This window comes from Melanerpes formicivorus, unplaced genomic scaffold (genome assembly GCF_026170545.1).
Source record: "Melanerpes formicivorus ecotype bairdi unplaced genomic scaffold, bMelFor1.0.p_v2 SCAF_75, whole genome shotgun sequence".
NCBI lineage: Eukaryota > Metazoa > Chordata > Aves > Piciformes > Picidae > Melanerpes > Melanerpes formicivorus.
The window spans coordinates 2,722,651-2,749,811 of record NW_027142427.1 but is presented as its reverse complement, the minus strand read 5'-3'; the positions used below and the strand labels follow the sequence as shown (position 1 = coordinate 2,749,811).

Sequence of the window (27,161 nt, the reverse complement as noted above, 5' to 3'; positions counted from 1 at the left end):
CCAGAGCAGTTATTCCAGCTTTTGGGGATATCCAGTTCTTGATCCTCCACCATGCGGGGTGATTCTTCCTGTACTTATAGTAAACCTTTATTTCTTTGTGCTGTGTTCATTAATAAGACACTTTGCTAGATTTGCTGACTTGAAATCAGCACGTGAACCTCATGTTTCTTGTCTGCCTGCATTTGTCCACTTGAGATGCTTCAGAGCAGGACTTGCAAGTTTCCCATTTTTGTATCATATTTAACACTGTCAAGTGAGGCCTCTGTGTGATGTTTAATAGTCATGACCCTGGATAGATCCTCCTGAAGGCTTTTTTACCAAGGAAGGACCTGGGAGCAGGCCCTCTGACAAGGCAAGCCATTACCTGCAAATTAAAATCCCGCCTCATCCTCTAAACCACAGTCTGTCCTTCTCTATTACAATACCATCCAAACTGTCAGCTGCAGGAGTGAAAACCTCCCCAGCAGCAGCCCACACATCCCCCTCCAGTGACCCTCTTCCTATGTGTCTGGCACAGAAGGAGACTGCACTGGCCATGGCCCTGGTATAGATGGCAGGGTAAAGAGCCTCAGTACCAGGTCCAGCCTTCAGGTCAAAGCTTGGACACACCAATTCTGTTACATGGCAATGAAACACAGCTTTAGGTGAGTTGTAATTTCTAAAGCCAAAGTCAGCTTTGAGGCATTTAGGAACTCGTTTGTCCTGGCAGTAGTTAGACAAGTATGGCAGTCAAATATTTTAAAGCCACTGGGTGAGTGACTGTGAGTGCTGTGAACATAATGATATATTTCATATTGGTCCGCTGTTTGCTGATGGTTTGGGGTTTTTTGTTTGTTTTCACTTTAGGATGAACGTGAAGCCAGAGAGAATGTGAAGAGGGAGCAGGACGAAGCTTACCGCATATCACTGGAGGCCGACAGAGCAAAGGTGTGTGTGGGGTGAAGTGATGGCATGAGGGCTGGGATGGGAATCTGCACAGGGGGTGAAATCTCTCTGGTGCAGAGGACTGCCTGCCTTCAGTTCTGCCCTTAAGATGGGAGGGCTACTGTAAGAGCTGTTACTACCCTCAGTGGTTATAAATGGCACTAGATATGGTCATGAGGGGTAGATGTAATTGAGGTTATTTTGCTATAGCAGTCCTGGCCTCACTTAATTCTAGAAGCTGGGAAAGAATGGCAGGAAGAGCTCACTTAAGTGTCCTATTTGTTGTATTAATTTCTACAGCAAAGTTGAGAAGTTTCTTTGCTTTTATATGGCTGATGCACACCATTCAACACAACTATGGGAAGCAAGACAACAGTTGTGAGATTGCTGTTTGTGTTTTTCAGAGGGAAGCACAAGAGAGAGAAATGGCAGAGCAGTTTCGCCTGGAGCAAATTCGGAAAGAACAGGAGGAAGAACGTGAGGTGGGAAGTTTTCTGACAACTTTTTGAGTTCATGAAGTTTATGGACATTGCAACTTTCATTCAACACACATTGCAGCTTTCACTCCAAGTATACTTTTTATGTGAACACTTCTTTTTTTTTAATTACATATTTGCTATACACATACACCATAATGCAACTAAATAATTTTCATCCACTGTTAGCTCTCCTGTTCTACCATCAGATGGCAATTATGTCATCTGGGTCTGAATTACAGCCATATAATGGATAGATCTGTGAAATGAGCTCCATAAATGGTGGATGTGGCTCAGTTGGTAGTGCATAAGACCCTTAATGGGAAGGTCGTGAGTTCAAGCCTGCAGTGGGCAGTAGTGTCCTCCCTACTCTAGTCATGAGGTCTGTGGTGACAGGTTGGACTCGATGATCTTTGAGGTCTCTTCCAACCTTAGTGATACTGAATACTGAATCCTTGGGAACCTCTAACCTTGTTTCTACAGACACACCTTTAAAAAATATAATACCATGGAGCTCTGTCATTTCTTCCAGGAAGTAGGAAGAAGTTCTTCATGGAAAGAGTGATTGGCCATTGAAATGGGCTGCCCAGGGAGATGGTGGAGTCACCATCACTGGAGGTGTTTAGGAAGAGCCTGGATGGGGTGCTTGGTGCCGTGGTTTAGTTGATTCAATGGTGTTGGATGATAGGTTGGACTCGATGATCTCCAAGGTCTCTTCCAACCTGATCTATTCTATTCTATTCTATTCTATTCTGAATTTAGACAAAGAGTAGCTGCAAATCTGATCAGACAAGTTGCAAATTTAATTTGGAAGACAAAGGGCTGTAAAAAATAATATATTTAAGGTGAAACAAAACATTAAAACAACATCTAGAAAATTTCATTTATGGGATGTTTTATAATTCCTAAGCAGGCTTCTATAGAATCTTTCTCAGAGTAAAAATTGTGTTTATGTTTCTAAGCCTATATAGGAAAGTAGAAACTATGTGCAGTGAAGAGTATTTGTTCCTCAAACTCTTGTGTTTTGTAGATTCTCTGTCACTGTCCCTGAAGGTGTTCAAAACACATGTAGACACGGCACTCTGGGGCATGGTTTAGTGGGCATGGAGGTGTTGGGTTGACAGTTGGACTTGATGATGCAAGTGACCTTTTCCAACCTTAATAATTCTATGATTTTCAAGGGTCACAGTGCCTGTCAGAGACAGCTCCTGCAGGCTCTTTCCAGGCTCTTGGCTAGCTCCTGTCCTATCTGTGTGTCTGTGCAGGTGTTTACATGTATTAGTGACTTCCTCTTTTTCATCTCCGGGCAAATACAAAATGTGGTAAAAGGGATGGGGTGTACAGCCGTGTTTCTTGCCCTGAAGTCCCACCACATTTCAAAGGATTGCTAAAACAGACTAGGTATGAAAATATTTCCACCTCTTGTGTGAAGCTCTTGAAGCATAAGTCCTTACTGAACTGCTGTGAAACAGATGATACCAGAACAAGAGGACACAGTCTCAGGCTGCTCCAGGGGAGGTTTAGGTTGGATGTTAGGAAGAAGTTCTATACAGAGAGAGTGATTGCCCATTGGAATGTGCTGCCTGGGGGGGTGGTGGAGTCACCATCATTGGAGGTGTTCAGGAGGAGACTTGATGGGGTGCTTGGTGCCATGGTTTAGTTGTTTAGGTGGGTTGGATTGGTTGATGGGTTGGACACGATGATCTTGAAGGTCTCTTCCAACCTGGGATGATCTTGAAGGTCTCTTCCAACCTGGTTTATTCTATATGTAATTCTATACTTGTAAAGGTCATTGAAACCCTGGAATAAAATTCTCAGAAGAGATATTCACATGTAGATGCCTTGACTGAAAGCACAGTTGATTGGAAGTTGGCCTTTGATTTCCAGGCTTGTAAGATTCTGTTACTGATAATTAATACAGAGCTGTATCAGCAGCCCTGTTGAATATATAGTTTCATAGTTTCATTCAGGGTTGGAAGGGACCACAAGGATCATCTAGTTCCAACCCCCCTGCCACGGGCAGGGACACCCCACACTAGATCAGGCTGGACAGAGCCTCATCCAGCCTGGTCTTAAACACCTCCAGGGATGGGGCCTTGACCACCTCCCTGGACAACACATTCCAGGGTTTCACCACTCTCATGGTGAAGAACCTCCTCCTCACATCTAGCCTGAGTATGTTTCCACTATTATATCAAATATAAATAAAATGTAAAGATGAAAAAAAAATCATTTATATAAAATATCAGAGTTCCTCTATTTTTGGTGGACTTCAATAGAACTTCTTTGATTTGACTTCCATGTGTTACAGAGATTTCAAATTTGGAATTATGTTGTTGTTTAATTCTCCACTTAGTTAAAGTCCTTAGAACTCATGGAATTCTGATAAATCACAGCCTTGCTCATTTCCACCACCCCCCCTCCACGTGACTTAAATGTATACTTGACATTTCAGTCTTGTGTACTTTGCTGATGTATGAAAAAATTGCATTATACAACTACAAAAAAAAAGTTGGCTACGAACACATTTATTATTCCCTGCAATAAACCCAATAAACAAACTGTATGAGCAGTGCATTTGCATATATATTTTTTGACCAAGATAATGGCATTAAAAAACCTGAACCACTTAGGCATTCAAGAACCTTTTAAACTGTGCTGCATTGCAAATACCAAAGAGGGAGTATTCGGTGGTTTGGGAAAGATGCAGTCCCCTTCTCCTTTCTTAGCCTACAGTATCTGATTACTTATTTAGCTCCTGTTAACATCAGCCAAGAATGGAAGCTAAGAAACAACTGAGGGAGCAATGCAGAGAACTAAGCTGTGAGAATTGTGTCAAGAGCAATTGTTAGATGGCAATTCTGTGAGGTTAATAGCAATAGAACATAGACCAGTCCTGAGCAGTAGCAATCAGCTCACACTCAGCATCAAGTAAGAAATATTGGGGGGGGAGGGGGGAGAGCAGTGTTTAAGTAATTTTGCATGCATAGAAACAATAATTAATTCTGCTTTATTATATCTGCTCCTGAACCTTTTCTGATAGCTTGGCCTTTTGGAAATGGTTTTCTTAGGCAAAGGCTGCACGACTGGCCCACATTATCAAAATATACCTGGGCTTCCCTGTTTTAACGTGGAGCGCAGTAATGAAAATAATGGGATCTGTTTGCTTAGCAGAACAAAAGGGATTTTAACAATAATGTTTACTAACACTCCCCATTTTCCATACAGATTACTTAGGCTGAATTGTTCTGCAACAGTGTTTACTTACAGAAGTGGCTTTATGTTCAGTTCATACGTTTAAAATCTGGCTGGTGAGCTATTCGCATACTGAACATCTTTTTATCAACAAACTGAAATTGCTTGTTCAGGTCCAAGAGTTTTTAATGGGATCCATCACTCTGTCATTTTCTGCCTGGGTTTGCTGGTACAGAATATCCACTGTAAATTGCCATTTTATGCTGAAGCCTTGGAGAGTCGCTACTTTGGGGAGCGACGCACTCTTTGCACAAGAAAAGAGCTCTAATGAGCTACTGTTGTTTATTTTTCTATAGTATAATTGATTGGGTTCAGTAAACAATGTAGCATCTGTTGTTATACTGTGTGGGGAAATGTCAAAGCAGAAAGATAGTAAGCAGGTGGTTGAGAATGAGAAAATTAAAATAGAATCTATTTAAAATAGAATCTCACAGTAGATGAGCAAAAAATGAACTCAAGTTCTATGTATAAATATTTATACTGAGACATCATTTGCTCAGAGGTTCATATATAAGAAGTAGGCTATTGGAAGCTTTCATAATCTTGGTTCTGCCCAGTCCATTCCCTTTGTAATGTAATCTTCCTGCATCAGTTTCTGTTACGGAATGACCTTGGGGAGGTTTTCAAAGGCACAAATAGCAACTGTGTTACCATGAAAGTTCCCTGCAAGTCTGGGTAAATCCCAGCCTGACTGCCCCTTCACGTTGAAAAATTGTCTTTTAGGTGCCTTCTGGGGGAGGCAGTGTGGTCATGCTGCTGCTTCCATTCATTGGCATTCTTCCTGACTGCTGTCTCAAGCGAGGTGATTCTGTAACAGGGCTGCTTTCTAAGAAAGGGCTGGTTGGTAACAGATGCCACTGCCTGCCCACCAGTACCAACCAGACTCTGTACCCCCAGAAGTCCAGTCCACCTCCTTCAGCACTCTAATATTAGGCATCAATTTATTAGAAATAATTTCTGATCAAAATACTGATGTTGCAGTAGCTCATGAAGGGGGAGGACAGAGAACACAGACTTGGCTCCTGCCCTTAAAATCTTGATATCAGCAGTACCCACGGCGTTAGCAGAAAGGCAGTCATACACTGCATCCATTGCAGTTTTGGGGCTGGTTTCATTCAGGTTGTTGCAGACAATGTGCACACCTGGCCTTGGAACCACCTTCCTGCAAATAATGATGATGATAATTATTAATAATAATAATGGTTTGCTTTAAATCATGAAGTTACCATTTCTGTTCTTCCAGTTTGCTTCCTTGACCATACCTAATTTTATACGTAGGTGCCTACATACTTTCATGACCTATTTAATTATGTCTTTTAACAATGCTTTCAGGGTTTTTGTGTCAAATCTGCATATATTTCCATTTACTTTGACCTGCCATTAAAGGTCTGGTCTTTGCTGGAAGTGGTCAGTTACTCAGTGCAAGAGGAAGGCAATTTGCTGGGTGCATTTAAAGAAATACTTTTACTGCCTTTTAATTTATACCCTTTTAAAGGAAGTAATTGGCCACTTGACAAATAGTCTCTCATTCAATTTTTTCCCAAGGCTTTCTGCCAAATCATTAAATTACTTATCCCCACCGTGCATTAACTGTAGACCTAATAATATGTGTTATAAAGAAGGATTTATTTTAATTAGTTGTCTGGTGGGCTGTTATTAAGGAATGAATAAAAATGATTTTGTCACTGAGATATAAAACACAACTCTGGCTCTGGGGCACTCCTGCGTGCCTTGAAGTTCTAGAAGTAATAAAAAGGAAAGCTTTCTGGTGTTTTCTTCTGCTGCTAGCATTGCAAGCTAAGTGGTTGTTTTTCCTTCCTCAGGCTATCAGGCTGTCTCTTGAGCAATCTCTGCCTCCCGAACCGAAAGAGGAGAGCACCGAGTCTGTCAGTAAGCTGCGTATCCGGACGCCCAGCGGAGAATTCTTTGAGCGACGTTTCCTGGCCAGCAGCAAGCTGCAGGTTGTCTTTGATTTTGTAGCTTCCAAGGGGTATCCTTGGGAGGAGTACAAGCTGCTGGGCACCTTTCCAAAAAGAGATGTGAGTAAATGTACCTTTCGGGAACAGCTACCGCTACTTCTCACCCCTGTATGCTAGATGACCAGTGTGTTACAGCACACGAGGTAAAAGATATGCCTGAATAAACTGGAGAGCTGCCAAGCTCTGTGGCTGTAAGCAAGCCAGATGCTAACCTACCACTGCTATCATATGCTACATACAAATCTGCTTTGAGAAACCTGTTTCCAGTGACATTGTAAAACATCCTGTTAGTGAAACAAACAAACTGTGCACCATGTTCAATGAAAACTGCCTGAATATGCAGGGGCAGCATCATTAATGTCCTGTTTTGAGGGAAACTGCATCCCAGGCACAAATACAGGCTGGGCAGGGACTGGCTGGAAAGTAGCCCTGAGGAGAGAGACTTGGGGGTGCTGGTGGACAAAAAGCTCAACATGAGCTCTCAATGTGCACTTGCAGCCCGCAAAGCCAATCAGATCCTGGGCTGCATCAGGAGAAGTGTGGCCAGCAGGTCGAGGGAGGTGATCCTCCCCCTCTACTCAGCCCTGGTGAGACCCCACCTGGAGTACTGTGTCCAGTTCTGGAGCCCCTATTACAAGAGGGATGTGGAGGTGCTGGAAGGTGTCCAGAGAAGGGCCATGAGGATGATCAGAGGGCTGGAGCACCTCTCCTATGAGGACAGACTGAAGGAGTTGGGGCTGTTCAGCCTGCGGAAGAGAAGGCTCCGAGGTGACCTCATTGTGGCCTTCCAGTATCTGAAGGGGGCCTACAGGAAGGCTGGGGAAGGACTTTTCAGGATCTCAGGTAGTGATAGGACTAGGGGGAATGGAATGAAGCTGGAGGTGGGGAGATTCAGGCTAGATGTGAGGAGGAGGTTCTTCACCATGAGAGTGGTGAAACCCTGGAATGGGTTGTCCAGGCAGGTGGTCGAGGCCCCGTCCCTGGAGGTGTTTAAGAGCAGGCTGGCTGAGGCTCTGGCCAGCCTGATGTAGTGTGGGGTGTCCCTGCCCATGGCAGGGAGATTGGAACTAGATGATCCTTGTGGTCCCTTCCAACCCTGAATGATACTATGATACTATGATACTGGTAGGCTTTTTAGGTCTGTTATGAGATGGTACTTCTGATCTTTCCTGGTGTGGTGGGTTGAAGTTTTCCCCCAGCATTAACAATGGTTTTGCCATTTTGATGCGGTTTTATAGGCCAGGAAGGCTCAGTGTCAGGTAGTACACAGTTGTGAGCTAATCAGTGCATTCTAATAGATTACTCATCCACCTGTTACATAACAGCAGTAAATAATCATTTGTATCCCCTACTTTGAAATTCTAATGATGTACCTGCTGTGACCCATTTCCAAAATCAGTGCTGCTTACAAAAGCCAATTAAACTCTGTCTATATATCAGCAAATATTTATATGCTGGTTACTAAGTTTCTTCTAAAATATGCCTCTGTGTTTTCTGCTCCTTTACAAATTAACTTTCATTTCCTATTTAGCCATTATTACAGCAAAGGTAAAAGTCAGTAGTTCCAACTGTGCTATAATTACCCAGACTCCTGCATAAAGGGTGAAGGTAACAGGCACTACAGAGATGCTTGGCACTGCACTAGGTGAAGTTCAGCAGCTTTTTAGCCAGGCTGCCTCAGTACTGCAAACGAGCGTAGGCAGCTCTCAATCAGATGTTTTGGGGTTGTTTTGTTCTGGGGGCATCTCCAGGTGTCTGGTTAATCCATTTTTCATGAAAAGGAGCTCAATACCTTGGGTTGCTTTTCCATTTTGTTTCCATCACTGCCCCTGGAGTTTGTTCACTAGGAATAAGGTTCTGCTTAGCATGTTTGCAGTACTGCTTTGGAACAAATACCTCTTGCTTTCTCATCTTATTTTTAAGTACCCTAGCGGCGAAGAAAATAATGTCCATAGCAAGCTTACAACCTTGAGAGTGGAAGTGATTTCTGACCAATTTTTGGCATAACACATTGTACAGGATTGTAGTGCTACAGCTTTTCTTCCACCTTACCCTACATTGAGAATCTGGATAAGTCAGAATGAAAAGCAATGTTTAAAGAATCTCATTAATCACTAATTAACTTTACTCCTTAATCATGTAATCTCATTTCCAGTGGAACCAAAGACCAGAAGCCTGTGTTTCCAGAATTACTGATTGTTGAGTTTACTTGACAGAAGAAAACCAGTCTGTCACAGTCTAAACAGTGGGCTTATGTCTTTTAAATATTTTGCAAGTTGAACCTCCCTACCCCTAACATGTTCATGTCTTAGCACATAGTTAAGATTAAAAACCTACAAGTATATTACTCTCATTTTTATACCTTTTTTTTGCACTTCAGACCTGCTGCTTCTGTACATTAGGGCAACAAGGCTGGTGAGAAGTCTTGAGCACAGCCCTATGAGGAGAGGCTGAGGGAGCTGGGGTTGTTTAGCCTGGAGAAGAGGAGGCTCAGGAGAGTCCTTACTGGTCTCTACAAACCTGAAGGGAGGTGTAGCCAGGTGGGGGTTGGTCTCTTCTCCCAGGCAAGCAGCACCAGAACAAGAGGACACAGTCTCAAGCTGTGCCAGGGGAGGTTTAGGCTCGAGGTGAGGAGAAAGTTCTTCCCAGCAAGAGAGATTGGCCATTGGAATGTGCTGCCCTGGGAGGTAGTGGAGTCACCATCCCTGGAGGTGTTTGATAAAGGCTTGGATGTGGCACTTGGAACCACGGTTTAGTTGTCAGGAGGTGTTAGGTATTAAGTAATAGGTTGGAGTTGATGATCTCTGAGGTCTTTTCCAATCTGGCTGATTCTATGATCACATCATCATCGTTATTAATTTTAGTCTGCTGTAATACGCTCAAAAATTCATCAGACAACTGACATAAGAACAAGTGAAAAAGGGGTAGAAAAGTAAAAATTACAACAGGCCAATGATTTCAGTACTGTCAGGGAGCAAACACTGGGGCCAAGAAGGTAGAATGTAATGGGAGGGGACAGAGTGTCGGTCTGTCACATGGGAAGCAAAGACTCTGCCATCTTTTCTCTGGGGTTCCTACCTAAAAATGCCATATATGAGGAGTCACATACATGGTTCATGCCAATCGACTCAGCGGTCATGTATGAATTCAGTTGCCATTGTGACCATCAGAGCTACAACAGACAAAGTATAATCCCTAGGGGTTTGCTAACCACTGAGAGCTGCAAATGGCATCTGCCATGTTCCCCAGGTTTAGAAAGTTGAGGTGTACAATTCTGCAGACAGATGTAAAAAGAAACACAAAAGCAGTCCTTGATGAACGCCTTGGAAGCACAGTGGAAGTTCATCTTCATCACCTTAGGCTTTGTGGTAGATAGTCTCTTAAAATTACACTAAGATCTCCAGAGCCTTCTTCTGTATGGCGTGTACCACAAACATTGATTGAAATCTGTGCAAGAAGAACAGAGTACTTGGGATGCTAGGGCTCCAGGAAACAATAGCATTTAAAATGTCTGTCTGTGTGCATTCAAACTATACATAATATTTCTGAAGGTGTCAGAACTACTTTGCTGGATTTTTTGCTGCAGTAAGATGAAAACATGTCTTCTCAGGTTGTTGTTTTTCCTTCCCTCATCAGTATTACAGTAGCATACACACACCCAAATGTGTTTCTGTTCTGCCAAAACAAGGGGGTTATTTTCAATCAAATCACAATTGTCTTGTGGTGAACTTGTTAGAGCATTTCTCCCTGCTTCTCAAAGCTATGAGTCCTGACGCCCTGATACAGTGTTGTTGAAGTATTTTTCACTTCTTTGGCAAATAAAAATTCATTAGTTCCTAGTTCTATGTTCCAGTTGCTTACACAGATATCCTTAGCTAACTTCAAGTTGGTATCATAACCCTACTGTAAATACAAACTTCTACACGTGAGTAAATACACAGATTAACCTTTTCCAGGCACTACTTGTAGATTTTAAAGCAGCAGTGACATTCCAAAGCAGTTAAGCACATGCAGTGACTCATTATTGGGCCTTTGTCACTGGCTGTGGTGTTCTGTCTACTAGCACTGAAATTAGATATTAACCACCTCCTCTTTCAGTCCCTTAACTGAGGCAGCAGTGTGTACCTACCATACTGACAAGGGTCTGTGGCACGGGGGGCAGCAGGTAACCTGTACCTGTAACTCTGGCAAGCACCTCTGTCAGAGTGAACAGTGACAGAGTAAAAAGGCTTCACCTGGATTACTGTGTCCAGCTCTGGAGCCCTCAACACTGGAAGGCCATCAGCCTGATAGAGCAGGTCCAAAGGAGGGACATGAAAATGAACACCTCCACTATGAGGACATGCTGAGGGAGCTGGGGATGTTCAGCCTAGAGAAGAGAAAGCTCTGGGGAGACCTTAGAGCAACCTTCCAGTATCTGAAGGGGGCCTACAAGGAGGCTGGAGAGGGACTGTTAACAAAGGCCTGAAGGATAGGACAAGGGGCAGTGTTTTAAGTTAGAAAAGAGTAGATTTAAAGTGGATGTTAGGAACAAGTTCTTTACCATGAGGGTAGTGGAACACTGGAACAGGTTGCATAGGGAGGTCGTTGAGGCCCCATCCCTAGAGATATTCACGGTCAGCCTTGACAATGCTCTGAGCAACCTGATCTAGTGGAGGATGTCCCTGCTGACTCTAAGGGGATTGGGCTAGATGACCTTTGGAGGTCCCTTCCAACCCAAACCATTCTATGATTGTAAGTTCTTTGCATTCTTTTTAAATGCACCTGTGAAGGAATTATGGGAGCAAAGGTGTGAGCTATAAAGTGTTAGTGCTGGTTTCAGAACTGTGGTTCCCATTCTCCCAAGAATCACTCTAATCTTCAAAATGCATTTAACTAGCATCCCTGGAGGTGTTCAAGAAGGGACTGGATGTGGCACTTAGTGCTGTGGTTTAGTCATGAGGACTGTGGTGACAGGTTGATGATCTTGGAGGTCTCTTCCAACCTTGGTGATTCTGTGATTCATTATGTATTTGAGAGTATGCCTTTTGCAGACATGGTATTAGAGACTTAAGCTCTTTATTTACTGTATCTGGGAGCTCTGGTAAGCCAAGACTTCTACAGTATTTCCCATTTTATTTTTCTGAGCCACAGCTTAGAATCAGATGGCAGTTAAGTCACTTAAGGTTATTTAAATGCTTCTAAAATGTTGCTTAATAATTCAGAACCAGTTTGGTCTGTTTAGAGTATTAAGATGTTTTAAATCCTTTTAATTAAGCAGTTTCAACAGCAGTTTAAACAAACAGGAACATAAAATCTGTCTCTCCCTTGAAAAAGCAGAAATTAAACTTAAATTACATCTCAGTTCAAATTAGGGGTGATCAGGATTTTAGTAAACTTAGGGCCAGACAATTGTTAATATTATATAGGAGTATAAGGTAAGATACTTCTAGTGTGGGGTGTCCCTGCCCATGGCAGGGGGGTTGGAACTAGATGATCCTTGTGGTCCCTTCCAACCCTGACTGATACTATGATACTTCTCCAAACCCATGTGTGGTCGTTCATTCCCATGCTCTAGCAGGAATAATCCTCTTTGATGCCCACAGTGGTGAAAATAATGCCACAGGATAGTAAATTTGGCTGCAGCACCTAGCATGCATAGTCTTCTGAGCTGTCCTCTGATGTTCTTGGAAAGCTAGTATTAGTGTGGTCCATATATAACCTACTTTCAAACTCATTAGGTGGTATTTAAGCCCTTCAAATAGTTCATGAAAGGGTTGTATGTCCAGGATCCTTTCTGGCCTTTAATATTCTTTCTCCTAATGACTATCTTGATAGAAAGATGGAAGAAAGGTGTTAAGTGAGAAAGGATTCATGCAGTGTTGTGGTTAGACCCAACAGCACTTCTAGTGACTTCACATAAATCACAACAGTAACTTGAATATCTGTCTTACAGCAAAGGAGGCTTGCAAAGGAATGAAATACTTTTCTGGTATGTTCAAAAAAATGTGAGGATGTTTTTGCAAGTTCAGGGAAGGTTTAATGTGTGATTCAGGTTGTTCTTCCAGTCATTTCAGCTACTGATACTTTTGTTTCCTAGTGCATAAATTAGCTGCTCATCTGGTTTAATTCACATAATTTAAACTTTCAGGCCGATATAAATCTGGTGGTGGCATGTTTATCAGTTCTGATCTACTTTACACAAGGCCACAGCCACCTACAAAGGCAGGCATCCCTCAACTGTGCTTAAGTCAATACTACCTGCCCTTGTCTTTTCTCTCTGTTCAGGATGTGTTGTTATTTTATTTATTCAAGCAGTGAAGTTTAGTTTAGTTAAGACACTGAGAAGTTGCCTAAGCAAATTGGCCACACCAGACTAGCATATTCCCATGCCTCTTTTAGAAGCATGATTTCTGGTTGTTCTTGTTACAGTAGAACAATTGGACTGATTAACCTTGAGTGGAAGAGGAATGGACCACTTATCATTGCAGACAGATTGCTGAAGCATTTGCAACCTCAAGGTTTTACTGCTCTTAAGTAGTTTGTTCCTTGTAAAGAATAACATCACAGTCTTTTGGTCAACACCTGCAGAGGGAGCAGGTGATACTCTTGCCCCATGGAAATCAGTTACAGTATCACAGTATCACTAAGGTTTGAAAAGACCTTGAGGATCATCGAGTCCAACCTGTCACCACAGACCTCATGACTAGACCATGGCACCAAGTGCCACGTCCAATCTCCTCTTGAACACCTCCAGGGATGGTGACTCCACCACCTCCCTGGGCAGCCCATTCCAATGACCAATGACTCTTGTAGTAGTTGTAGTACTAGAGAGAATATTGAGTAGATTTTGCTTCTTGAAATGTGGTATTTATTTCTCTGGCAAGATATTTTCCATCTAGGTAGTTGAAAAAATCTGTAAGTATTACAGAAAGATTTCTTTCATGAGGTTTTCTTCCAAGAAAAACCCATTTGATCTTTTCAGACATGGTGCCTTTGCTTAAGTAGCTATGATGATACCCAAAGAGAAAGATGAAAGCCCTTCATATGTCAAGTCACCAAAAGGAGATGGAAGGAATGTCTTCCTCCCCTCATAGATGTAAGCTTATTCTAAAAAGAAATAGAATTACATTCTATAGGCCAGTGTAGTTTCAGACCTCCTACAACTACTCTATTTGAATACAGGGAATGTTTAACCAATTTCAGGAACTAGGTGTGCATTTCAGATGAGCTATTGTACTTGAGCCTCACTAAAATAAGCAAGCACTCACCACGACACTGAATACTCAGTGCAGTACATGAACTCTCAGTTGAGTCATCTCCATTAGCCAGCCCAGTGACTAATGCCAGCCATGTGATTAATATATTCCACCCAAGCACATCCCTCAGACCAAAAGTGTTCTTTTATTTGGCACTGCCCCATGTTACAGAGCATTTATTTCAGGGAGGCACATTACTATTCACAGCTAAGCTGCAGACCTTTTCTGTTGCATATGGCATTATCCAGCATAAACTGGGCCTAGAGATACTCTGTACTTTCCCCCCAGAAATCATGCTCAGTGTCCGTTTTGTGGGCTGGGTTTTTTCCCTTCTCGGAGGAGGAAAATGTAACGATAAATACCAATCAAGAGCCTTTGTAATAGTATGATACTAAGAATGCTGCATCTGGTTACCAGAAAATTTAATGATCTCCTGCTGTTTTGGTAATTGCACAAGTAATGCATCAGACTAAATCACCAAAGCGGTCTTGGGCTCACTTTTTATTCTCTTTACCTATCTACCAATCACAAAACGTTATACTGTAGAGATCCTTGTGGTATCTGAGCATCTTAATCCTTTGAACTAGTGATAAAAATCCTTTTGGATTGTTTTTCCATGCAGTTGTAATTAAGTGCACATGAATCCAATCCTGGGTCATTCTCCTGTGAGTGACTGCGTTCACATCCATCCCCCTCTGGGATGTACATATGCAAAGCAAAGTCCTTGTAGTTCATTTGGAGCACTAAGTGCATTTATGTTTTGAGACTTCCAGAAAACGTGGCTGTTTCCTTTCTGCTCTTCATCACTATCCACAGCAAAAACTATAGTATTTCTGGGGACATGACCTTTCTTCTCTGTAGCTGGCACATTTTAAAGTGATTAAATACATGGATAGCTGTTAGCTGGATATGAGCACGCTGGCAGCAGTGCCCACAGGTAACGGACTGTTCCACTCCTTGGCACAACACAGAGGATACTTAACATACAAATGCTGTCATCTGTAGGGGCCAGCGCTTAAATCCTTTCTCTACTCGGCAAGAAAACTGAAAGTAAATACTGTGAGGGAGCAGGTAATGGAGTTTCCTCTGCCTGCAGGTCCTTTGTCAGGAAAAGACCCATGCCAGTGTATTCTTCAGCTTCTGTTTTTCCAAGATACCACAGAAATTTCTTAAACAGGTCAAAGATTTCAAAACAAAAAGAAGGAAGGGAAGAAAGCAGAAAAGCTGAAGAGAGCTTTATACTATCTTGCTTTTCCCTCTGAATCTGAAGTCCTCCAGTCTCAGAGTTGTTGGCACTGTGAAGAACTGCATCATCTTGTTCAGTACCTGCAGGTAACTCCTCTGACTGCCACTGACTTTGACTTCTTGCTCTCAGCATATGAGGCAACTTGTCAAATATTTTAGTGCCATCAATAACACATCCACAAAAGTCACATTATTGAGAGAGACTCTGATTCATTTTAAGATTCATTTAAATCCTTCAGTGTGTTCACTTCTGCCAAAGTGAAAAAGTACATTTGTTGTTTCGTCATTGCAAATGAGCTGTTTGAAAGGCTGGAGGAAGATGCAGCCTTTGGTGTAGTGATTTTCCTGTGAGATTCATTCTTAGAAATAAATACAAAAGATGTTTTCAGTGTTGTTAGTAGCCAGGTGTATTTTGGCCATTTGTGGTTTTGTGGAAGAGTTAGTAGTGTTTGTGGGGTTTCAGCTTTCTTCTGCAAAAGATATTTTCAGTGTTGTTAGTAGCCAGATGTATTTTGGCCATTTGTATTTTTGTGCAAGAATTAGCAGTGCTTGTGGGGTTTCAGCTTTCTTCTACTAACATGGGGGGGGGGGGGGGGGTACCAACTACAAGAATCAAAGTTTCATCTAGAATTGTGATTTCATGATGTTGAGCTTCTGAAAAGCATCACTTACTCCAGGTGTGATTGTACAAATACAGCAACACACTGCATTTGGGCTGGTCCTTACTATTTACACCTCCATTAAGCTTAGTATTTTAAGGAGCAGAGAAAACAGTTGCTGTCTTAATTTACTGTTTAAAAAGCCAAGTAATGTGAGTCCATTTTACAAGCCTTCCCCAGGCTGGAATCTATGCAGCTAATTATTATCTGTTCTAAATGAAGGCAATGGAAATGTACAGTGGCTGCACCTCGGCTATCTGAGAGCTGCATGGCTTTTCTGAGAGCTGAAAGCATGCTCGGAGTAGAAGATAAACCAACGATTTTCTGTTTTCCCAACATCTTTTTTCTTTGCTTAGTAAATGTATTTTTAAATATGCTTCTCTAAAATGCTCTTTAGAGAAAATCTCTTCAGAGGAACAAGGCAGTGAGAGTGGGACATAACCAGACTGAGCCTTTGTAATTGGACCGAGACTAGAAGTCTTTTACTATGACATATTTTTCCTTATTTGTGATGGCTTTCTTCAATTCAAATGTAAATTATCTCCACATTTATTCAAGGAAACCAGATCTAATTGCATATATTTCTGTAAAGTCGCCCTACTTTTGTTTGTTGCTCAAGTTGAGCGTATTGTCTGTGCAGCCCAGAGATATTTCAATAGGTAGAAAGGAATCACTGTATTTGTTTGTGTGTCACTCTGAAAATATAGTTTTTTAAACAGATCTGGTACTTTACCAGGTGTGCCTTTAAGTAATTTCTATTGCATTTATACTTTGGGAGGATTAGTAAAGAGAGTAAAAGAACTCTTTGTCCGTTAGATTCATTAAATGTATTCATGCGTGTGTAAGTAGCATAGAGGCTGTGCTGCTCGGGAATCAGATCCTTGTCCTAGGGTGTAGAGAAAGGTGAAGGGTGTGATATTTACTGCTTGTGTAAGTGTCATAATAATTGTGTATTCGATTCTTTATTTTTAAATAACCTTCCTGGGCATTAAGCCATGGGGCTTTTTTGTATTTATCTTTTCCCTGCGGTGTTAGGGAGGGTAAGGAACCACACCTTTGAAATGGCGAAAGTACAGCTGTTCAGGAGGTGTAGTAGGTCAGCAAAGGTGAACACAGAAACAATGCAAAACATACTCTAGAAGGAAAAAGACTTTGATATAAAAATGTATTAAAATGGTGCTTAAGCTAATATTAATGTTTTGTTATTGGGTCATTAACAACCCAAGGAATTCATCTGGAATAAAATGTATGTAGCTACTACATTCTTACAGGAGAAGTAGACTATCTTTTGATTTTGCAGTCTTGCATCATTCAAAGTGCCACAGACATACATCAAACCAAAGAGTTAGTGCATAGTTGAGATGATTATCACAGAATTCTTTTAAACAGATACCTATAAAAGTAATACACTTCCTGTGCACCAAACCAGCATTGGTTACATAATAGAGCTCTTATAAGACAAACTCTTCACTCCAGAGTACCAAAGCATACAGTCCAGTAAAACTGTACCAATAGTTGGAAGGAAAGGGTTGGTTTACTACCTGAAACCTTTTTCAGTGAAACCAAAACATTTTGCAGCTCAGTGGCAAGATCTAAGACCAACAGAAATGAAGTCCTGTTACCACCCTTCAGTCACGTTGTTAGAAAGTCTTACCTGAGGAGAGAAGAGTGTTGGAGTTTGCAAAGAAAGTAATTTGCTTGAAGATAAACACCGCCAGGGCACTTTCAGCTTTGGCTTTGGGACAGGCCAGAATGTGCATGCATGTTATTCAGCAGTTCTGGCAGCTTAAGTATGAGTCATTTTGCTATCACTTGAGTGCTGCTCTCTTAGTATCTGGACACTGTATCCTTCGTCTACCACCCTCCCTATATAAATCTGAAACAACTTAAAGTCACTTTCTTAGGAGGTTTTAGTTTATATTTCATTATAATATAAAATACTTAGCTTGGCAAAACCACAACATACATTTAAAAAAGACTTTCACTTCATCAGCTGGTATCTGTTCTATCACCATGTGTTGTGTGAGTGGACTCTTCAAGAGTGCATTTGTACAACTGGTAGAAAGTCAGCTCTTGTAGGACTTGAAAATAGAAACACTATACTTCCAACATTTGTTGTTTAGGTCTGTAACAAATGCTGGATACTTAATGTGGTGAATTTTGCAACCTTGCTCAAGAAAGTGTTGATTTCACTATTTGGGTATCTATGTAACTCCCTGAGTTGAACAGAGTCAAACCAGATTCAGTCTATACCACGTGCTTAAATGATGTCCTGTGTTATTGCTAAAAGCATAGAGGAAATCTTTAAATAATAAAGGTATAGAGGTTTGGGACAACGAACCTTACACAGTGTGCAGGGCTGTTTTGAAAAGAGCACCATGCAAGGACATCAGAGCAAAAGATTGTCAACACTGGACTCCAGAATTTATCCTAGTAGCAATGACACAAATTAGAGAGATTTAAATATGAAGATATTTTATACTTTTGATATTGTATCAGCTTGGCTTTGTTAAATAATCCTCATAAATGTAAGTGAAGAAAATCCAATAGAACACCACATTTGACACACCTCTGCAGGCTGCAGCTCATCCAGGTTCCTTTGGTCTCTATTATACGATTCTTTAATGTCTAATTCTCTTTTAAAATGTTATTAAGTTACAGGGCATTTTAGTTCTTGTACTTCATATATTTACCAGAGAAAGCATTTCTTTTGGTAGGAGCTGAGTGCACTAATAAGGATTCTCTTCTTCACAGTAAACAACATATTTGCAAACCACAGATAACAAAGTAGAAGCTGCAGAAGGGTTATGGTGTGATAATTAAGTACAATGGCGACCCATATGAACAGAAAATGCCAAGGAGCTAAAACAAAGCAACAACAGCTTTGTTTGTTGACAGATGTAGGAGCCATATTGTTAGTTAATTGGGTAATGGTGTAAACATTTGCAAACTCTGCTGTCCCTCAGTGAATTAAGCAGCACACTGAAATTATGGTGAAAAGCTGCACAGTCCTTTTGCTGCAGGTACTCCACAATGCTTTTATAACTAACCTTCTAAGTGTGAGGATACTGAGGAAGGGGCACCGTGCTTTGTCATTATTCAGGGTACCTGAAGTTTGCAAACCTTAGAGCTCAGACTAGGATACGTATCTTGAATTACACTCCAGTGAATAATAGGTTTCTGTGTGTTTGTAGTCTGAAAGATTGTGTTCATTGCCTAGGCTTGCTTTTCAGATGTATTTTTTCTCCCAGATGTAGAAGACTTTTTTTGTCTCTCGTAGCTTTTCGGGGGGGAGGGTGGGAGGGGAGGAGGGAAGTTGCAGGATTCGAAAATAGAGAGGTCTAATTAGATACTGGCTTGAACTGAAAAGGAAAATTGCTTCTCAGGTGCACAACACCTCATGTGCTGTGAGTCGCAGGGATCCCTGTTCACCTCGCTTTCTGTGCCGACGTGCAAGAATGGACTGTAGCAGAATACCAAAGCGTTAAAAAATGCAACAAGATACTTCGTTAGCATACTTCTGTAATCACAAACTTAAATGCACTACTTTGGTTGTTTTTTGCATAACAGGTTTGCTTTCTAAGATAATAACCTTTCAATAATTTAAGCAGCATCTGTGCAGGAATGCATAATTGGACTGTAGATAATAGGAATCTCAAATTGAGGCCTGTTTTATCAATTATTTTTCTCCTCAGACGCTTAGCAATAGCTCACCATGGTGCAAGAAGTTTAAGAAAATCAATTCCTGCTTTGGGTATCAGAATAATGCATCTGTTGGAGGTTTTAATTCTGTTTTGGGCTTGGTTTGGGTCTGGGTTTGGGTTTTTTTTTAATGTTCTGTTGCAGTCACAGAGATTAAATTCCATTGATTTCAATGGACTTTCAATGCCCATGGATGGCACCTTTCTCCTGAAGATGCCATCCATGGGCTGCAAACCCTTCTTGGATAGTTGGTCAGCTGTCTGCTCCTCCCTGCATGTGCCAGCTCTGACTTCCTGCACCCCAAGAAGGGGCACAAGTGGTGGCAGTGCTCTTGTTGTGCACAGGAAGAAGTATGCCAGACCCTTTCTGCTCACAACCCTTGGCAGCAGCTCTCCCCATCAGCGTAGTCACTGCTAGGAGCAGCCCCTGTCTGTGCCAACCTGCCCTGAGCTGCAGAAAGTGTGAAGCTTTTAGTATTTGTAAAATAATACAAATACAAATATTCTTTAATATTTTTTTCTGATTTAGCTTGGTGGGGGAGAAAAAGAGGAGCAATCCTGGTTGTGTTAATTGGTAACAGGATTAGTGAGTTATGTTCTTAGGGGAAAAAAAAATACATGAGCATTTCTTATGACTTCATAGTATTTGGTGTGCTTGAGAGTGGGGTTTATAAACATTAATTTTATAAAGGAGTGCCATGATATCATCATAGTCTAACTTCAGAAAATGTGTTTTGACATGTGTTTGCCTTCGTATCTGTAGCATCAGACTAATATGTATTATTCACAAGCAAACTTCAGAAGTTTTACACAGAGAGAGTGATTGCCCATTGGAATGGGCTGCCCGAGGAGGTCATGGAGTCACCATCACTGGAGGTGTTCAGGAGGAGACTTGATAGGGTGCTTGGTTGCATGGTTTAGTTGGTTGGGTGGTGTTGGATGATAGGTTGGACATGATGATCTTGAAGGTCTCTTCCAACCTGGTCTGGTCTGGTCTATTCTATTCTATTCTATTCTATTCTATTCTATTCTATTCTATTCTATTCTATTCTATTCTATTCTATTCTATTCCTAGTGTGCTCACACAGCAAAATTAACTAAAACAGAATTAATTACCAGGGAAAATAAGTTTAAAAGTGGAAGTGAAATATTTCAGGCAGTGCTAAGATTAAAAGATGTTATCTTCGTCTTTCTTCTGGGAAGCTTTGCAGTAGCCTCCTGAGGGTTACCACAGCACTGGTGTGTAAAGCTGAATGTCTGAAGGACACTAGGACCCTTGTCATCATTATTTGGTCTATATAAATAATTACATTATGTGATATTTACAATTAAATTCTGCTTTCAGAGAAGCAATTTGTCCTGTAGGCAGCAGCCTAGCTTCTAAATAAACTCCTCAACACAAAAGCTTCTTGCTGACTATAAACTAATAATTGCTTGCATGCCTTAAGCAAAAGTGGGTAACGGGATAATCGGGATGTTGAGCAGCTTGCAGGGCTTGGTGCTAAGATCCAAATGCTGATGAATTTTGGCAGTAGCAGTGCAGGTAGTGCTGGTATCATTATTTTCCAAATTGCATGGCATTTAACTCTCACTGGAATTCTATATGCTCACCTGCAGGAGTGATTGCCTAAATACCTTTACAAATTCAGTGAGAAGTTAGGATTCCAGTGAGCAATCTTATGATACAAATGTACACACTTAAGTGTCTACAGAAATGATCTATTCAGTCACAGTACTTATAATGCAAACATATATACATGTGCACATATGCATCCTAAGTGTACACTTCAGTAGCTGGGCTGAGGATGCAGTTTCACCATATGGGGAGCTGGTTGTTCATAGTATCATAGTATCAGTTGGGGTTGGAAGGGACCACAAGGATCATCTAGTTCCAACCCCCCTGCCATGGGCAGGGACACCCCACACTAGATCAGGCTGGCCAGAGCCTCGTCCAGCCTGCTCTTAAATACCTCCAGGGATGGCACCCCAACCACCTCCCTACACAACCCATTCCAGGGTTTCACCACTCTCATGGGGAAGAACCTCCTCCTCACATCCAGCCTGAATCTCCCCACCTCCAGCTTCATTCCATTCCCCCTAGTCCTATCACTACCTGAGATCCTGAGCAGTCCCTCCCCAGCCTTCTTATAGCCCCCTTCAGATCCTGGAAGGGCACAATTAGGTCACCTCAGAGCCTTCTCTTCTCCACACTGAACAGCCCCAACTCCTTCAGTCTGTCCTCATAGGAGAGGTGCTCCAGCCCCCTGATCATCCTTGTGGCCCTTCTCTGGACACGCTCCAGCACCTCCATATCCCTCTCACTCCCAATACGTTCATATCCATCTCACTCCCAATGAAAGGAGGAGGGCTCTGCTTCCTCCCTTCTATTTAACTTCTCAGTGCTTTTGCTGTTTCCTCACACTGGATTTGTGTGGCCACCAGTTAAGCGAAGCAGCATGACAGAAAAATAGCCAAACAAACAAAAGTAGATAGTTTTCTCCCAGCCTAAGTTCATCGAAGGGGGCTGACAAGCATCCAAGTGTGTGAAAGTTAGGTGCTTCACCATGTACCTTGGAGCAAGATAGGGAGTAGGAAAACAAAGGCAGAAAAAGTTTCTTATTTCAATGGAAAGATCATGGTGGATTGGGCATGCTGCTTGCACCATCAGTTTGATTAGAATACTTTTCTGTGACCCGTTTTAGTTTTCATCTTAACTCATGTTCCAGTAATCCTTTGAAAAGATCTTGGACAACACCAGCTATTCATGCATTGTTTCATGGTAGCAACCCACACCTTCTGGGAATTAAAGTGGTGGGTTCTGTTTACTGTTATTACAAAATAATTAATAAAACCACTCAAAGTACAGTAACTGTTTCTTAATCTGCATCTTGGGAATTCATACTCCCAATTTCTGTTGTCACTGAGTGAGGGACTCAAAAACCTCCCCAGTGAACATCTGCCCAAACAATTCAGAAAAGATTACTTACACATTCCTTGTTCTTATCTTTCCAGGTGACCCAGCTGGATCCAAATAAATCATTACTGGAGGTAAAACTGTATCCTCAAGAAACCCTTTTCCTAGAAGCAAAAGAATAGATCAAACAAGATTGTAGGACTGATCATCCTTTGACAAGCCAGAGGCACAGGATCGAAAGGAAGACTTCCATCAACACCACCTTGTACTATCAGCCCACTCAATTCAGTGTCACAACTTGGCCTCTCTTGCAAGAAACCCGAAAAATTGACAAAGCATAGCTACTTAGTTTCTCACACACACGAGTATATGTTTCCAACCTCATTTAAAGGAGCAGAGGATAACATTCTGCGATGAACACTGAACATTATGACTCTGTTGCTCACTTATCATCCAGCTTTTGTTATAATTAATGCACTGTCAAAATGTGAGTGATTGTTAAGTAGAATTTTTACTCTTCAAATGCCCCTTTTTCACCAAGAAAACTTGGACATTTCTGCCTGTACTTTTGACACTAGAATGCTGTATATTTGATATCTCGCTGAGCCAGTGCTCTCATATATATATGCATTTTATTTCTGTGTTTGAATTTCTACTTGGTCAACTAATTTAAAAAGGCAGAAAAAAAACCAAATAAAATTAAAAGGACATTCTCAGCCATGGAAATTTAACAGTATTATAGTAGAAAGCCTATAATTTTTGTTAGTACTTTCTGACTTCTTTGATAAGATGTAAGGTTTTGTTTGAAGAATATAGTTTGACATATATGCCAGATATTTATTTACCGGTTCTGCTTTGGGTCTCAGTTCTGATTCAGTTTAAGGAGTATTTTTTCCATTGCAGTGCGTGAAACTGCTTATTGCATGATGTGAATATTTAAATGACATTAGAAATGGCCAGTATCAGAAACCTGGTATCTCGCCAACTCTTCAGGAATCAGCTGATATTGGGTTGTCAGCTGTTACAAACCTTTCAAATAGCAGATACAAAAGTTCTTTATTTCTCATGGTGAAAGAAAGGGCAGTTCCCGTTTTAGCAGTTTCCCTTCATTCTGCCACGTGTTTGTATCCTGTTACTCTGCTGGTTTAAAGCACCTTGTTTGGCTCATCAAAACAATGAGTATCTTAAGAGGTGGTGTAATAAGAAATCTGCCTTATTATTGCACACTTTGGACATTTTAACAATAGGTTACTGATCCCCTCTCAAATTCAAGAAATCCTGCTTGTTTTGTCTGTGATGTATGCACCAGCTACCTGCTATGTGACATGGAAAAAACCTGGTACTTCAAATTTCTCAAGTAAAGAATGAGCATAGCGAGTCTAAACCCATCACATACACTTGATGCCAAACCTGCATCAGAACTGGTTTGGTTCCTTCTTTTTTGTTTTTTTTGCCTTTTGTTTGTTGGTTGGTTGTTGGTTTTTTTTAATATCCTGGGCTTACAGGATAGTGAGTGTACAGTAGCACTAGGGAATTGTCACCTGCTAATCAAACTTCTTGTTTTTCACATCTGTTTAGATGTAATTCATAGTGTCTATCCTAGCAAAATATGTTCTAATCTGGAAGTTTTATTCTAAGCAAGAAGCAATTGCACACATCTTTTAATCTTACTTTTTTTTGTCCTTGGAAGGATGGTGGTGTAAAATTTAATGTATGCCTATCATTAGGGTGTTAGTGAAGCTGATTTATTGTTACCTTCACCAAAAATGCAAATTTATGAGTGGGAAAAGCCTTATTCTACCTTTTGTAATTCTGTAATTAGTGAGTGCTACATCACCTACTTCTAGAAGCGAAGTATCTATGGCAAACGACGTTTGGAAGTGTAAGCAAATCCTATTCACTTGCAGTTCACAAATAAAAGATTTCATAGCCAACAGAAAGCTAAATATATGTGTAATGGAAAGCTGAATGCAGAGACTTCATCCTGAACTTCTGGTTTCTTGCCAAAAGAATTCCACTACGTTTATTAAGTATGAAACTAACCTAGGTTGCAAATTGGGGTGATGCCGTTTCTACCAACAATCACAGTAACACGGCCAGCAGGATTTTAAAGTGATGCATATCTTCTTTTTTTCAGATTAGCTCTTCCTTCTAAGCTGGCTGTTGAGGAAAGGAATTGCTGAAATACTGCTGCACAAAGCAAAGCGACCTTTCAGCTGACTTGTTTATATTAATCTGTTCTGTTTAACTTTTGTTTGATCTCATCAGGCTGTTTTCTCTCACTTGACTTTTATTTCTGTATTTTGACTATATATTCTTTACTTTGATACTAGTTTCATAAAGTTATTAAATGTGGCTTGAATATTTGTTGAACTTGTTGAAGTCGGTGCTCCCAGGGTTTGTTTGGCCTTTTTTTTTCCCCCGCCCCGAGCTCCTTTACTATTTTTTCCTTCATTTTGTTCATACTACAAAATACTGTGTCATTAGCAAAATGTTCTAGTGATAATTAAGTGGAAATGTTCAGATTGGTGGCATTGCTGCCCTCTCACATAGAGGTACTAAGATCAGTATACAGGGATCCTTCTGCCACAACATAAACAAGTGTATCTCTCTTTAAATAAAACAATTATGAATTTGGTCCTTAAATACTTTGGGCCTGATTTCAAGAAGCAACCATCTAGAGTCGTCTTTCCAAATTGCATCTTCAATGCAAACCAGTCCCCATCGATATTCTGTGCCATAGTTTCTGCTCTCCTAACCCATGGTATTCACTTCATGTGCTCTGCTGCCATGCTTAAACCTCTAGTCAGTCAACAGACTAATTTTCTAATTCAGTATTACCCTAAAACTGTAACACTTACTACAGAGCAGATCCCTGATTCTACCTTTTCATCATAAGGTTCTTCACGTTAATGGATTATCATTAACATGATTAATGCATCAGTTTTAAGTCTTAAGGAATTACTTCTAATGAACGGAATCCTCTACGATGTCAGCTTTCATTATTGGCCTTCAGAGCGTTGCGGTGAAGGTGGGGCACACTCTGGCTTTTGAAGAAGCTTCCTGCCTACTGACATTGGTGTTTGAAATCAGCATTAGAGAACATGCAGAACACAAGTGTTTACTCTGTATTCTCTGCATATGCACTCTTACATCTCGTGAGAGTGCTGAGGGAGTTTCTAATGGAGCTATGTTGGGGGATTTGTTTATTCTTTTTAATGTAGCAGAAAAAGACTTTGGATTTCATAAACTGTACCTACTCAGTGACATTAGACACTTAAAATAAATTTTCAATTACAGTAATATTTCTACTAAGAAGTTATATGATTTCACTCTTCCATATGTGGGGGAAAACCAACATCCCATGACCCAGTTTCACAGAAGGACTGAAGAACTTCATTGTCCAAGCCTCATGTCCACACCCCCTAAACAATGCACAGGAAGATTTAGGTGCCTTAAGCTGAGGTCCACAACAAGCAAAAGTACATAACTAGGTCTCCAAAACAAAGTGATAAAATCCACACGTGAAGAGGCACTACTGGGCAGAACCAGAAACCACTCAGCGCAGTCACTAGGAAGTGTTAAAGACGGAGATGTCTTGTGTACGCCGTTCCTTACTGGAGCTATGGCTTCCTGCTCTCTGCTGGCTCTGGGCACCTTCCTCCACTCAGGGTTCACAGCACAGAGACCACACATTGAGGTAAGCACCCAGTCTGTTCTTCCAACATTTGACAAAGCACAAGATAGGTTTCCATTTCAAAATAGTTACAGTGACCTCACTGAATTGTACTTGACACAGGAATTTTCCTGTATTGTGAGTTGTATAGGCCTGAGGAGAAACAAGCCTTTTGTCAGACGTTTCAGAAGACACTTCAACACCACCATAGTACAGGCTACTTTCAATGTGTCTGCTGTCTCTGGTGTTAAAGCTGTTTGCTAAAACACTGAATTACTTAAGCTTGTTGGGAGAGAAGGTGCAAGCAAGAGCATCAGTCTTCAGGCTAGCAGATGGGGGCTTCCCTGAGATGAGCTACCTAGCCCTTTCCAGTGTCTGTTCGTTGCAGTCATTGGTCTTTTCAGATAAATAACCTGGGAGGAAGGACTGCACGTTGATTCTGCACCCTAGTTAAATTTTCTTGTTCTACTTTGTATAAAAGGCAGCAGCAGTAGCCTTGATGGAAGCAAGCAGATATTCCTAACACAGCGTGACCCGTTGTTCACTACCTGAAACTGTCTCCTGGCAGATGACAGAGACGGAGGAACACCAAATTTGGCACTAAACGTGCCAGGATCCAGGTGGGTTTATACTCAGCCAGGTATAGATCTGCACTGCTGTCAGAGGAGCCACCTCTGCGCCCATCTTGCACTAGGACCAGGTAAACTAGTTTAAAGCTAACCCTTGTTTGTTTGTTTTTTTCTCCCTGGAATAGTTTTCAGACAGATCCAGCTCACTGAGCAGCTGGACGTACACCCACACAGACAAAAAGCAGAAGGTAGAGCATGCAGAGAGCGAGCAGTGGAAAATGAGAGGGACGCAGGGCAGCTCCCTCTTGATAGCAGTGCTGATTTTGGGGGGATTGTGTTGACTGTGATCCTCTAAATGTATTTTATTGCCTGGTTATTACCTTTACATTTCCCATTCTTTTAATTTCAAGCACATCAAACCAATGGTATAAAGGTTTTCCTATCTCAAGTGTTTATAAGTTCTGTGAAAATCGGTAACCCAGAATTCAAGAAAGAGGAAGCCAGACAGGAGGTACTGAGTATGTG

At 41.3% G+C, this 27,161-nt stretch overlaps 1 protein-coding gene across 4 annotated transcripts in view; it reads left to right on the top strand.

The window, feature by feature from the left end:
* FAF1 (Fas associated factor 1) overlaps positions 1-25,694 on the top strand; it is a 189,686-nt gene extending 163,992 nt beyond the window's left edge. For all 4 annotated transcript variants that reach the window (XM_068163852.1, XM_068163851.1, XM_068163850.1 and 1 more), the window contains 4 exons: positions 847-927; positions 1,329-1,406; positions 6,479-6,694; positions 22,490-25,694. In XM_068163852.1, the coding sequence (XP_068019953.1) occupies positions 847-927; positions 1,329-1,406; positions 6,479-6,694; positions 22,490-22,573 (459 nt within the window). In that variant the 3' untranslated portion in view covers positions 22,574-25,694. The remainder of the gene's footprint in view (positions 1-846; positions 928-1,328; positions 1,407-6,478; positions 6,695-22,489) is intronic.
* Positions 25,695-27,161: the final 1,467 nt, after the last annotated feature.